The sequence below is a fragment of the Staurois parvus genome, unplaced genomic scaffold, assembly GCF_062004578.1.
Source record: "Staurois parvus isolate SC_StPar_1 unplaced genomic scaffold, SC_StPar_1.0 ptg002668l, whole genome shotgun sequence".
Lineage (NCBI taxonomy): Eukaryota > Metazoa > Chordata > Amphibia > Anura > Ranidae > Staurois > Staurois parvus.
Window position 1 is genome coordinate 34,685 of NW_028320464.1, and position 15,290 is coordinate 49,974.

The window sequence follows — 15,290 nt, forward strand, 5'->3', positions numbered from 1 at the left end:
GGGAGTGAATAAGTTGCTTAGTGGTTTCCGAGGTTAGGAACGGGCGTATCTTGGAGATGTTGTGGAGGTGAAGTCTACAAGATTTGGACAGCGATTGAATTTGGGGCTGGAAAGATAGATGTGAGTCTAGGATTACACCTAGTACCCTGGCATGAGGGGAGGGACTGATGGTTGTATTGTTGATCTTGAAGGAGAGGTCAGGAGAGGGGGCACGGGCTGGAGGGAATACTAAGAGCTCAGTTTTCTAATTTGTTTTAAATCTCATTGGACTCTTATAATGGTCTACTTTTAGAAAATAAGAATCCTCAACCTGCGATAGCCAATCACAAAATATCAAAGTGATCATGTGATAAGGACCAACCAATATTTATTACAAGACCCTTTAGCTGACAGCTCCATCTCCATGCTGGGAGCACACTGTGGTGCGCACTTTTAGCAAAAACATTTATTCAGCGCCTTGGAAAAAGGCCCATATCCTTGATGCCAAATGTCACATACATTTGGCATCAAGAAGGTGGGCCTTTTTCATTAATATCAACAGGTTAACCACTTCCCATCTGCCCTATAGCAGAAATACTGCTACAGGGCGGCATGGGTGCGCAAAATCATGTATATATACGTGAGTTTACATTTCCTGGTAGGGGGCGTACAAGTGCGCCCTACCCGCGCCGCTGTCAATCACCGGGTCCCGGCCAGTGATTACTCACCGGCGAACAGTGATTGTCGAGGATCTCTGACGAGGAGGAGATCTGTCTGTAAACAAAAAACAATTCTCCTTCCTGTCAGCTCCTGCATACTGCTTTGCATGGCTTTTTTTAAAAAAAAAAAAGTACAAAAATGCATTTACATGGTAAAAAAAGTACAAAAATGCTGTTTTGCCGTGTATTACCGCGTTTTGCTGTGTTTTTCAGCGTTAGAGCGTTTTTACAGCTAAAACACTCCTAAAAAAAAACAGAAAGGAGATGTGAACATAAATCATTTCTCATGATTTATTTATTTAATTTGTAGGTACTTATATAGCGCCGTCAATTTTATGCAGCGCTTTACATATATATTGTACATTCACATCAGTCCCTAACCCTCAAGGGGCGTACAATCTAAGGTCCCTAACCCTCAAGGAGCGTACAATCTAAGGTCCCTAACCCTCAAGGGGTGTACAATCTAAGGTCCCTAACCCTCAAGGGGCGTACAATCTAAGGTCCCTAACCCTCAAGGGGCGTACAATCTAAGGTCCCTAACTCATTCATATACTAGGGACAATTTAGACAGGATCCAATTCACCTACCAGCATGTCTTTGGCGTGTGGGAGGAAACCAGAGTACCTAGAGGAAACCCACACAGGCACAGGGAGAACATGCAAACTCCAGGCAGGTGGTGCCATGACTGGGATTTGAACCAACGACCCTAGTGCTGCCAGGCGGAAGTGCTAACTATTTAGCCACTGTGCTGCCCATGATGGTTTATGTTCCTAATTCTGTGCTTCCTTTATTCGTCACAGCGAATACGTTTTCCAAGATGATTTCCCCTCTTTATTCACTTCCATACCGGGAACTTTCACCCCCTTCGAGTCTAGGCAAATTTTCAACTTTCAGCGCCGTTGCACTTTGAACAACAATTTCGCAGTCATGCAACACTGCACCCATATGACATTTTTTTCACACAAATAGGTATTTAACCCATTCACACCTAAGGGTCAAACAAATCTTAAAGCCTAAGTAAAATTTGACAACTTTGACATGTGTTAGAAAACCGGACATATCATCACAACTACTTTGTACATCCAGGTGGATTATACCGCGTTTTTTTTTCAGGACAAATTGGGCTTTCATTTGGTGGTAAATGGTAATGGATATCTCCCTGATTTTTTTTTTAATTATCAAAGGAAAACTGGCCCAAATAAGTAAAAAAAACATTTTTTTAAATTTTGCTGTGTGTTTCTTGTTACTACCATAGCCTACCACCAAAGGACGACTCAAAATAAATTCTCCAGCTTCTGACGATTGCAGCGATACCTTATATGTGGATGTTATTTGTTGTTTGTACCCGGAGTACAGCCCAGAAACAATAGTGCGCATTTTGTGTTTGTTTTTTTTTACCTAAAACACACTGACATTGATACCAATTTAATACAAAAAAAAGCATAAAACTTTGACTCTGACCTTTGACTCTGACCTTTGGCCTTGACCTTTGGCCTTGACCTTGACCCAAACACTAACCCTGGCAATGAACTAGATCAGACATTGATAAAGGTATTTTTTCTTTGCTTTTTAATTTATTTTTTAAAGTGTTACTAAACCCCCAACAGTACAATCAGTCTATATCTGCAGTAAAGCATGCTTGTTGTACTCACCGTGGGACCTAAGGGGTTAATCCTCTGCATTGTGTAAAAAGGCTGTTTGATCCTGTCTTCTCTGATCCTCCCCTTTTTCAAGCTGACCACCACTTATCTCCAGACTGAACCATAGGCATGCACATGCTCAGTTTGTGTATTGCTAGAGAGGTTTTTTTTCTTGGGAGGGTGCATGTGATCAGCATAGGGCCAATCAGCACTGTCCTGACAGAGGTCAAGCTTTAACCAGTGCTCTACTGGACACTGATAGAAGTCACAAGACTGCTATATACGGCTGATGGGAAAAGGTATTTAGCAGTTTATATTAACTAAAATAATTGCATTTCCATGTTCTGTGTACTGTGGGAGACCAGATATAGTGAATGCAGGGTCCTGGGAGAGCGGATATAGTGAATGCAGGGTCCTGGGAGACCAGATATAGGGAATTCGGAGTCCGGGGAGACTGGATATAGTGAATGCAGGGTCCAGGGAGACCAGATATAGGGAATTCGGAGTCCGGGGAGAGTGGATATAGTGAATGCAGGATCCAGGGAGAGCGGATATAGTGAATGCGGGGTCTGGGGAGAGCGAATATAGTGAATGCGGGGTCCGGGGAGAGCGGATATAGTGAATGCGGGGTCCGGGGAGAGCGGATATAGTGAATGCGGGGTCCGGGGAGAGCGGATATAGTGAATGCGGGGTCCTGGGAGAGCGGATATAGTGAATGCAGGGTCCAGGGAGACCAGATATAGGGAATTCGGAGTCCGGGGAGACTGGATATAGTGAATGCAGGATCCAGGGAGAGCGGATATAGTGAATGCAGGGTCTGGGGAGAGCGGATATAGTGAATGCGGGGTCCGGGGAGAGCGGATATAGTGAATGTGGGGTCCGGGGAGAGCGGATATAGTGAATGCAGGGTCCGGGGAGAGCGGATATAGTGAATGCGGGGTCCGGAGAGACCAGATATAGTGAATGCAGGGTCCGGGGAGAGCAGATATAGTGAATGCGGGGTCCGGGGAGAGCGGATATAGTGAATGCGGGGTCCGGGGAGAGCGGATACAGTGAATGCAGGGTCCGGGGAGACCGGATATAGTGAATGCGGGGTCCGGGGAGAGCGGATATAGTGAATGCGGGGTCCGGGGAGAGCGGATATAGTGAATGCAGGGTCCGGGGAGACCAGATATAGTGAATGCAGGGTCCGAGGAGACCAGATATAGTGAATGCAGGGTCCGGGGAGACCAGATATAGTGAATGCGGGGTCCGGGGAGAGCGGATATAGTGAATGCAGGGTCCGGGGAGACCAGATATAGTGAATGCAGGGTTCAGGGAGACCAGATATAGTGAATGCTGGGTCCGGTGGAGACTGGATATAGTGAATGCGGGGACCTGGGAGACCAGATATAGTGAATGCAGGGTCCGGGGAGACCAGATATAGTGAATGCAGGGTCCGGGGAGAGCGGATATAGTGAATGCAGGGTCCGGGGAGAGCGGATATAGTGAATGCAGGGTTTAATAACACTTTAATATTTATTTATTTAGTTAGTTATCTTTTTTTTTTTTCTTTATACAGTTTGTTTTTTTTCTCTCTGCAAGGGGAGAGAGAGAGAGAGAGAGATACAATGTATCTCTCTCCTCCATTCAGAGAAAACCAAGGGGGCCAGGCTGTGCAGTGACAGATCACTGTAGCCAATCAGAGGCTATCACAGCGATCATGTGACCTGGAATCTGGAGTTTCGGGTCCCGATTGTTAGATCGGGACCCGGGGCTCTCAGTGACACCCAGGTCTTTGTTCTGAAAGCACGCTGTTCGGTGCGCTCCCAGCACAAAGACAGGTACACAAATATGCGGTCCTGCGAGAAAAATGCCCAGTTCTGTGAGGCCGCATATTTGTGTGACGTTGGCATCAAGGGGTTAATCACTACTGGGGTTTTTTTTTGCTAAATAAACAAAAATGACCAAAAATTTTGAAAAGGCATGTTATAATGTATGTTTCTATTATAACATTTTGCAAATAAATAATCTTTCTTCACGAATTTATGCCAACCTGTATTTGGCTCCATTTTTTTGCTGAAAATAACCCAAATGAGTGTTTATTATGTAGTCTGTAGGAAAGTTATAGAATATACAAACTATGGTATAAATCTGAAAATTGATCAGTCCTGATCTACTGACTGCCTATTTCACTTCTTGAGGCCCCAAAACACCAGGAGAGTACAAATACCCCACTAATGACTCCTTTTTGGAAAGTAGACAGCCCAAGGTATTTAGTAAGTGGCATGGCGAGTTTTTTGAAGTTGTAATCTTTTGTCATAATTTTTTGGAAGAAATTAATAAAAGTTTCTTTTTCACAATTTTGATTTTTACATAAAGTCACCAATGCAGTACAGCATCATCATATAACTAGTGTGGCAGTGATCAATGACACTGACTGGTGACTGTATGTAAAAAAAAAATACTTTAAAAACATTTTTTTAATTATATATATATTTTTAACACACTGTAACCAGAGCATTACAGTGTTACCATAGTAACATACTACTCTGGGGAAGTGATCAGGATTTTATTTTTTTTAAACAGTATGATTGCTCATACCAGTGAATTTCACTGGTATAAGCAACCATTTTTTTCTAAATGAAATTGATACACTACGTGTGTATTGTGATTAGCTGTGATTGGCCACAGCTAATCATATGGTGCCGATTGAAGCCATTCATGGTTTATAATTGTCATGTGAACAATCACATGGTGGCGGCAGTGGGCCAGTACACTGATTAGCCATTGGCTGTGTCTAATGGGCACAGCCAGGGACAGATCGTGCAATAGCACGGCCCATGGGGTGCATGCCAGGCACATTCCAGGGGGACGTCATATGACATCCACCTAGAATGATGAATGTCAAACCCAGCCATAATTTGACAATAATCTGGGCGGGAAGAGGTTAAAGTTTGTATTGATGATAAAACTGTAAAAAATAATTATATAAAAAAAAAAGAAACAATTATGGTTTTATAGAAAACACTGGAGATACCACCTTCAACCAAGCTCCATTATTCAGATAGAAAGCAGCATGGAGGGGTTCAGTGAAGGTGGTGGTGAAGGTGTGGAGATGTCTGATGGGGTCACTCAGCTGGTAGTAGGATAGACGGCCAGATTGATAATCCAGAAATAGTCCCAATCTCTGCACAGGGGATTTAAGGTTTACCATCTTTTTCAAAGAGTCATGTAGAGATACATATTTATTTTCAGTTATACCAAAACTCCAGGATTTATTATTATATCCAATACCAGAGTCATCTCCATCTCTCTCTATACTGGGATAACAAACCCCCACATCCCAATCCCCACAGTCACCAACCTCCACTTCCCAGTAATATCTCCCATGGGAAAAACTCTCCATACTTATCACTTGAGGGTACTCTGTAAATCTCTCTGGTAAGTCTGGGCGAGTATGTTGTGTTTCAGAGCAGGATGCTGTTCTTTGGTCATCAGATAAAGCCACAAAGACATAGGCAGTTTTTTGATCAAGTAGCAGATCGGTTGCATCCTGTACACAGAAGTTGTTTTTTAATTGCACATTAGTGATAAGATTGGTTATAGATCTGTGCAACACAAGAGACATCATAAAATCATCCATATCAGGAACAGAAGATTCTTCCACATTCTGGTCACCTGAGTCTGATTCTTGGTCTTGAAGGACATCGTCAGTATCTGATTTATGATCTTGTAGGACAGTTATTGGGTCGGTCATCTTACACAACTTCTCAATGTGACCAATGTTCCTGGACAACTCATCCTTCTTTATCTCCAACTGTATGATGAGATCAGTGACCGACAGAGAGACCTCCTCTACCTGCCTGGATATCTCACTCAGAACTCTCTGTTCCTGGACCTCCAGTTGTCTCCTGAAATCCTCAAAAAGGACAGTGACTCTCTTCTTCTCATCATTATCTTTTTCTTGTACTTTCCTTTTCTGGTGCTGTAGATTCTGAATTTTCTTCTCAGTTGTCTCTCTCTTCATAATCAGTTTTTCTAAAACATCTCTTAGTTTCTCCTTCTTCTTCTCCAAAGCCTCTTCTAGAAGTTCCACTTTGTGTCCTCTGTGTTTCCCCACCAAACAGCAGGATGCACACAGGCAGATGGTATCCTCGGAGCAGAAATACTTAAGAAGCTCCTTGTGGATGGAGCATTTTCTATTATTAAAGGACGAGGTGGGTTCCATCAACACATGGTCCACTTTCTCATTGTGGGCTGCCAGGTGTTTATCACACATAGAAGTCTCACACTGCAGACAAGTCTTTATGGCTTCCACTGCAGAATCCACACAATACGTACAGAAGATCTGTTCTTTCTGTTCAGTAGATCTGAAGTTCTCCACAATGTTACACAACTTCCTGTTCTTCTCTGGCACAGGGCGCTCTGCATACTCCTCTCTGCACTCCGGACAGGAATAGACCCCAGACCCCCTCTGTGTATCCAGAACAGTCACAATACAATCCCGGCAGAAGTTGTGACCACATCTCAGTGACACCGGCTCTGTATAAAGGTTCAGGCAGATGGAGCAGCTCAGCTCGTCTCCTAGAGCGGCCAACGCCATTCTGGAAACAAAGAAGAAGAAACGAAACTACAAATCTATTTTCATAAAGAGGGTGGAGGCTTCACAAGTTAACCCCTCCAGGCAGGAAGAACCCAGAACAAGAACGTTTGACTTATTGTCTATTCCATAAATCAATGTGTAAAGAGTAAGCCACTTGTCTATGGGTCATTCTTAGATTTCAGTTGGAGAAAACATTTTGTTCCATGAATTTTCTTGAGGCTGTGATAAGAAACATGGACCAAATAATGGATGAGATCTGTTCTTTGTGTGTTCTGGACACAAACTAGATAAAATGTAATTAACCCTAACAGCGGATTTCTCCCCATGAAAGGCATTTGGCTCAATTCACAAAGCTTTAACACAATCATTTATTTTAACCATGTGACTTCAATTTTTTTTTTCATTCTCATTGGACTCAAATAAAGGTCATCTTTTTGAAAATAAGGATCACCATCCTGGCATGTCAGCCCCAATACTGATTGCATTAAAGATACATGGAGACTCAGTCCCAGAACAAGGTCATTCAGTGCTCAGGGCAAAGTTGGCAAACGGTGCCCACCTCCCTTCCCCACGTATACTCGCAGTTCACACCTCAGTCTCAGCATGGCAGCCACCAGGAATGAAGGCAGATTCTCCTTCTTCCTCACTCCAGTCATGTGATATGTCACATGGCAAGGACAGACAGTAAGAAAATAGTCTGCCCCTCCCTCCCCAGCGGTGCTGTGCTGAGACCATGCTAAAGTCATGAGTGCATAATGTACAGAATGAAGAGGCCAGGACTGTATAACCTACAGAATGCAGGGGTCAGGAGTGCATAACATACAGAATGCAGGGGTCAGGAGTGCATAACATACAGAATGCAGGGGTCAGGAGTGTATAACCTACAGAATGCAGGGGTCAAGAGTGTATAACCTACAGAATGCAGGGGTCAGGAATGCATAACCTACAAAATGAAGGGGTCAGGAGTGCATAACCTACAGAATGCAGGGGTCAGGAGTGCATAACCTACAGAATGCAGGGGTCAGGAGTGCATAACCTACAGAATGCAGGGGTCAGGAGTGCATAACCTACAGAATGCAGGGGTCAGGAGTGTATAACCTACAGAATGCAGGGGTCAGGAGTGCATAACCTACAGAATGCAGGGGTCAGGAGTGCATAACCTACAGAATGAAGGGGTCAGGAGTGCATAACCTACAGAATTCAGGGGTCGGGAGTGTATAACCTACAGAATGCAGGGGTCAGGAGTGTATAACCTACAGAATGCAGGGGTCGGGAGTGCATAACCTACAGAATGCAGGGGTCAGGAGTGTATAACCTACAGAATGCAGGGGTCAGGAGTGTATAACCTACAGAATGCAGGGGTCAGGAGTGTATAACCTACAGAATGCAGGGGTCAGGAGTGCATAACCTACAGAATGCAGGGGTCAGGAGTGTATAACCTACAGAATGCAGGGGTCAGGAGTGCATAACCTACAGAATGCAGGGGTCAGGAGTGCATATTGCATAATGCGAAGAACAGGAACACATATTGCACAAAATACAGGGGTCAGGAGCAAATAATTCACAAACTTCAGGGGTCAGGAGTGCATAACGCAAGAATGCAGGGGTCAGGAGTTTATGACATTCAGAATACAGAGGTCAGGGCTGCATAAGGCCCAGATTGCATAAGTCATGAGTGCATAACATACAGAATGAAGAGGTCAGGAGTGCGTAATGTATGTAATGCGGGGGTCATGAGTGCATAACATACAGAATGAAGAGGCCAGGAGTGCATAAGGTACAGAAAGCAGGGGTCAGGAATGGTCAATATACAGAATGAAGGGGTCAGGAGTGGTTAATATACAGAATGCAGGGGTCAGGAATGGTTAATGTATAGAATGCAGGGGTCAAGAGTGGTCAATGTACAGACTGCAGGGGTTAGGAGTGGTTAATGTACAGAATGCAGGGGTCAGGAGTGGTCAGTGTACAGACTGCAGGGATTAGGAGTGGTTAATGTACAGAACGCAGGGGTTAGGAGTGGTTAATGTACAGAATGCAGGGGTCAGGAATGGTTAATGTATAGAATGCAGGGGTCAGGAGTGGTTAATGTACAGAATGCAGGGGTCAGGAGTGCACAACATACAGAATGTCAGGGTCAGGAGTGCATAAAACACTGGTGATGGTTGAACGAGTGAAGATTGAATTTGGCAGCTTTGATCATGGTATTGGGGCAAAGTCCACACCTGTCAGTGAGTTGCAGGAGAATTTGAAGCTCCCAGCATGCCTCCCTTGATACTGTGCCCCTTCTGCCACCCCCCCCCCCCTTCCTTGTCCTAGATTTCTTCTGGTGCCATAGCTATTTGGAATGGGTGTATGGTATGAACACAAGTATGGATAACCGCTAACTCAACTATGAATTTGTATCAGAAAATAGACACAAGACTGCATAATGGTAAATGAACTGTAAATGGTGGCCTGAGCAGTAATGAGTATACAGTACGTAGGTTCAGACACAGTCTACTAGACATAATAACCACTATGCCAAAGTAACTTAGAATAGAGTTCTGAGTGATTGGACCGGAATTAACGTATCAGCAAAGTCATGAATAAAGAGTGCATGTAAGCATTAACTGCAATGTGAGTAGTGAGTAATGGCTAGGATATGGTGCCCTTGACAGGTACCTCCTAGCATAGGCAATAAACAATTGTCTCTGTGCATCAGCTGTAAGGGGACAGTTTTTAGTCCCAACTCTTCAGCCGGCTGGTGTTTGGGCCCATTTGTGCTGTTGGTGCACATGAGAATAGTCCCAGTCAAGCCTGCGGGCAGCAATAAGGCTATTTGATGGCTGTATGCTCTGTTCTTAAAGGGCCCAATCTCTCTAGCAGCAGATAGTAAATTCCCCACAGCAGCAGCTCACACACAGCAATTAGTCCACTCTCTGCTTTGCACTCAGGTGACCCTGTCTGTCACCCCCCTCAAACCCAGCATTCTGAATTCCACCCAGGCCACCATTATGAATATATAGTGAATGCAGGGTCTAGGGAGTGTGGATATAGTGAATTAAGGGTCTGGGGAGACCAGATATAGTGAATGCAGGGCCCGGGGAGAGTGGATATAGTGAATGCAGGGTCCAGGGAGACCGGGTATAGTGAATGCAGGGTCCAGGGAGACCGGATATAGTGAATGCAGGGTCCGGGGAGAGCGGATATAGTGAATGCAGGGTCCAGGGAGACCGGATATAGTGAATGCAGGGTCTGGGGAGACCAGATATAGTGAATGCAGGGCCCGGGGAGACCTGATATAGTGAATGCAGGGTCCAGGGAGACCAGATATAGTGAATGCGGGGTTCGGGGAGACCAGATATAGTGAATGCAGGGTCCGGGGAGAGCGGATATAGTGAATGCAGGGTCCTGGGAGAGCGGATATAGTGAATGCAGGGTCTGGGGAGAGCGGATATAGTGAATGCAGGGTCCAGGGAGAGCAGATATAGTGAATGCAGGGTCCTGGTAGACCAGATATAGTGAATGCAGGGTCCGGGGAGACCAGATATAGTGAATGCAGGGTCCGGGGAGAGCGGATATAGTGAATGCAGGGTCCGGGGAGACCGGATATAGAGGATGCGGGGTCCGGGGAGAGCGGATATAGTGAATGCAGGGTCCGGGGAGAGCGGATATAGTGAATGCAGGGTCCGGGGAGACCGGATATAGTGAATTCAGGATCGGGGTTTAGTAACACTTTAATATTTGACTACAAAAAGTGTTACTGAGGTAAATATTCTATGCAATTTCTAAATGATAGCATTTGTTGTTTTGAAAACCCACTGTAAAGGAAAAAGTAATAGTGAAATAAGCACCTTAGAATTTTAACCAATCATCTTTGGCATATTAATTTTTCATAGTTTTTGTATAGGGGTGTGGCACGGAGTGTGTCATTTTCATACATACTATGTCCTAAAAGGTGTCCCTCTGTCTGATCCTAGACAGTTTGAAGATATGATAAGAGTTAGTAAAAGGGGACATGAACTCGTATTGTGATGAATGTTGTCAGGATCTCTTTTCAGAAACATTGGTTTAAGTTCTTAGTTTGAGGCTCCTACACTTATCCCAGCTCATACTATTTCTAAGATGATATCACACTCTTTATTATTTGTATTGGAAGGAATGGAACTTACCAATGTCATATTTTTGTAGTCACAGGCTCAAATTGGAAGTTGGCTCTGAGGAAGAGGTTGTGTCCTCGAAACGCGTTAGCCAGTTGGTCATCCAGGGTTCCATCGTATGGACTCAGATGTTGTTTGGATCATACGTCTTGTTCAGTTTGACATGCCTGTGTTATTATGTCCATTGTGAGTATGATACCTATTTTTGTTTCTTTAATAAATTATTTTAAACGATAATGCACTAGGTCGGTGAGCCCTTTTTCTGTTTCTCCGTTTGTATCCAGTGTATTCGGACCACCCCGGTCTGTTGAGGGCAGCAAGCGGTGCATATTCCAGAAAATTCCAGAACATTCCTATTGGGTCTACTGAGTCCTTTCCTAGCGCAGGAGTAAACTACCAGACTCCCTAATCCCAATCGTACCACCAGCACGATTTTCTTTTGGCCTCGAGTATATCGACATCAGGCAGCATATTACAATAGACCTACCCACCACATGGATGGACCCAATATTTTGCAATAGATCGTCAGACCACATAAAGAAAAAGTTACCAACAAAAATAAAAAAATAAATATAACATTTATTTTATTTTATTTTTTTTATTTCTGTAATATGCTGCCTGATGTCAAAATACTCGAGGACACAAGAAAATGATGCTGGTGTTCCAGTTTTAGTAAATCCACCCCAGTGTGACCAGAAGACAACACAGGAGTGCAGTTGACAGACAAGCATTGAGCGTTGTCACCCAGTAACAGGAAGTGCCTGAACAAGAACCTTCATGGCAGGATCACCAAGTGTTATTTTAATGAAAGATGCAGATTTTGACTTTGAAACGCAAAGCTTATATTTTAGAGATTTGGCTTGCCCAGTCCTTAAAGGCATAGTCCACCTTTTGCAAAAAGTTTGTAAATGAACCAAAACTGATATAATAAAAAATGTGCAGAGCATTGCAATCAGTGCTCTTGTATTATGTGCCCCCAACCCCATGTCCATACTGAGGTACAGGCAGTGGTGTATTTAGGTTTTGTGCTGCCCCAGGCAACACAAAAATCATCTGCCCCTATGGACACCGACCAACACAATTCCCCCTTCCCCCTCAAACAGGAAGAGCCTGACATTGACCAACAACACCCCTGCACAGGGGTGGACTGACAACTCATAGGGCCCCCAGGCAATAGGGGATCATGGGGCCCCTGTGTCCTTACCCAAACTCAAAAAAGCTTATGAAAAAGGTACCAGGGGCATCTCATGGGGCCCCCTACTGACCCCGGGCCCTCGGGCAGTGCCCGAGTTTCCAAATGGTCAGTCTGCCCCTGCCCCTCACCCAAGAGAGCCTTCTACTACCCCCTCCCCCCGGCGATAGAGATTGGTTCAAACGCTTTCACAACAGGAAGGAAACCACTGAGGATGAGCCACATTCGGGTCAGCAAGCAGAACCCAAGACATGATCAAGGGAGGGCGACAAATGCTGGCACAAGATTAGCGACTGACTCTACGACACTCATCTTCCCAGCTCAGGACATCCCCTGGGAACGAGAACCAGGCTCTGCATACACCATCAAGCAGCCCACAGCTTCTCTCAGCTCCCACCTGGTTCCCATGGTGCGCGTGTCACTTATTTCATCCCTTCTTCTGGGGGAGGTGCTGCCCCCTGAAAAATACCGCCCTAGGCAAGTGCCTTGTTTGCCTTGTGGTAAATACGCCCTTGGGTACAGACCTTCTATTATGGAGCTGCAGGAAGTGTTGGCTATGCTGGAGGTGCTGTGCTGAGTTCCTCTGTTGTTGTGGCAGATGGGATTTGTAGTATTTCCATTGAGCTTAAGGAGGTGGGCTGACTTGGGTTTAGGGGGATGATGTATGAGGTGTGTCTAAAATGTTCGGTGAATGATTCTAATTCTCAACGGCAACATGGGCCAGGATCGGCATAACTATCCAGAGACACGTCGAGAAGCGCCACCAAGCGCGGAGTACACGTGACCGTCAGGGTAAAGTCCCTGTGGACAGTCAAACACTGTGAGAGGTAGGGTCACAGTGCAGTAAAGCAACAAGTGAACATGAAGTTCTGCTGAAAATTGGGGAAAACGGTGACGGAGATGCATGAAATGTTGGTGCAAGTGTACCGGACGGAAGCCGTGTGCAGAAAAGTGTTTACGACTGGTTCAAACGTTTTTGCAACAGGAAGGAAACAACTGAGGATGAGCCACATTCAGGTCAACAAGCAGAACCCCAGACATGATCGAGGGAGGGCGACAAATGTTGGCACAAGATCAGCGACTGACTCTACGAACGATGGTGGAGCAATTGGGCATTAGCAAAGATATGGTGCGCACCGTCATCTATGAAGATTTGGATAAGCAGATGATCTGTTCCTGGTTTGTGCCACACAAGCTGAAAGATGAACAGAAAGCAAAACGGATGGAAACCTCTGGAGATTTCATTACCATGTGTGACCGGGATCCATCCTTTCTGTGAACCATCATCACAGGCCTGGCGCTACCAGTTCGATCCGGAATCCAAGCGGCCATCAATAGAATGGCATTCACCATCTTCCCCACAACCTAAAAAGAGTCGCCTGCAAAAGTCTTAAGTTCAAGAAAATCTTGATTGCCTTCTTCGACAAAGATGGCATCATCGATAAGGAATTCATTCCTGTGGGTCAAACCGTGAACGCCACATTCTACGAGGAAGATTTGAAACTGTTGCTACAACGCATCCGCCATGTTTGGCCAGAGTTGTACAGGAACGGACAGTGGATGTTGCTGCACAATAACATGCCTGCGCACTGTGCAATCCATGCGTGCCAATTCTTGGCTCAGCCCGGCGTACCTGTTCTTGATCATCTGCCAAACTCTCCTGATCTGGTGCCTGTGGACTTCTTTCAGTTTGCCCGCCTGAAGAGTGTCATGAAAGGCGCACTTTCTGCAATCGATTCCACAAGAGGCCTTTGCTTACAGTTTCCAGAAGCTTTATGAACATTGTCAAAGGTGTGATGTGCAGGATAGCGATTATTTTGAAGGCCAATAAAGGTAATTTGTATCTTCTGTTTTGTTTGTTTTCAGATATCATTCACCGAACTTTTTAGGCACACCTTGTAAATGACCATGTTTCATGTGACACCCCAAATATGGGTGCCACATGAAACGAGGTCTAAACAGTGGAGTCAGCCTTTAGCCACTTCCACACTGCCCTATAGCAGAAATACTGCTACAGGGTGGCACGGGTGCGCAAAATCACACACACACACATATATATATATATATGTGATTTTCTGGGTAGGGGGCCATTTGCAGCCTTGGCTGTCAATCACTAGAGATGAGCGAATTATTCAAAAATTCGATTCGGCTGATTCGCCGAATTTGCGGGAGAAATTTGATTCGATGCAAATTTATTCGCTGCGAATTTAACTTATTAAAAGGGTTTCTAGGCTTCAGAGAGCCTTTATATTAGTGCAGAACACTGTACCTTTAATTTAAATGCCCTTGGAGTCTGCTGGGGAAGAGAAATAATACTGTCAGTCAGTATGACATGCAGATGAGTGCCGTCGATCTTAGAATCACCGCACACTTCACTCATTTGGGCAGTCACGGGGCACGACGAAGAAGAAAAAGAAGAAGAAGAAGAAGAAGAAGAAGAAGAATGAAAAGAAGAAGAAGAAGAAGAATGAAAAGAAGAAGAAGAAGAATGAAAAGAAGAAGAATGAAAAGAAGAATGAGAAGAAGAATGAAAAGAAGAATGAAAAGAAGAATGAGAAGAATGAAAAGAAGAAGAAGAAGAATGAAAAGAAGAATGAAAAGAAGAAGAAGAAGAATGAAAAGAAGAAGAATGAAAAGAAGAATGAGAAGAAGAATGAAAAGAAGAATGAAAAGAAGAATGAGAAGAATGAAAAGAAGAATGAAAAGAAGAAGAATGAAAAGAAGAATGAAAAGAAGAAGAAGAAGAATGAAAAGAAGAATGAAAAGAAGAAGAAGAAGAATGAAAAGAAGAAGAAGAATGAAAAGAAGAATGAGAAGAAGAATGAAAAGAAGAATGAGAAGAATGAAAAGAAGAATGAAAAGAAGAAGAATGAAAAGAAGAAGAAGAAGAATGAAAAGAAGAAGAAGAAGAATGAAAAGAAGAAGAATGAAAAGAAGAAGAAGAAGAATGAAAAGAAGAATGAAAAGAAGAAGAAGAATGAAAAGAAGAATGAAAAGAAGAAGAAGAATGAAAAGAAGAAGAAGAATGAAAAGAAG

At 44.2% G+C, this 15,290-nt stretch overlaps 1 protein-coding gene across 1 annotated transcript; it reads right to left on the reverse strand.

Moving 5' to 3' along the window:
• Nucleotides 1-3,464: 3,464 nt before the first annotated feature.
• On the reverse strand, nt 3,465-6,926 carry LOC149429989 (E3 ubiquitin-protein ligase TRIM39-like). The gene has a single exon (XM_089666280.1). It carries the CDS (start codon nt 6,921-6,923, stop codon nt 5,328-5,330), a length of 1,596 nt encoding a protein of 531 aa, XP_089522406.1. The 5' UTR covers nt 6,924-6,926; the 3' UTR covers nt 3,465-5,327.
• Nucleotides 6,927-15,290: the final 8,364 nt, after the last annotated feature.

Bases quoted from the DNA above. Each gene is read 5' to 3' on its own strand.
- LOC149429989 (XM_089666280.1), bottom strand. From the start codon at position 6,923: ATGGCGTTGGCCGCTCTAGGAGACGAGCTGAGCTGCTCCATCTGCCTG.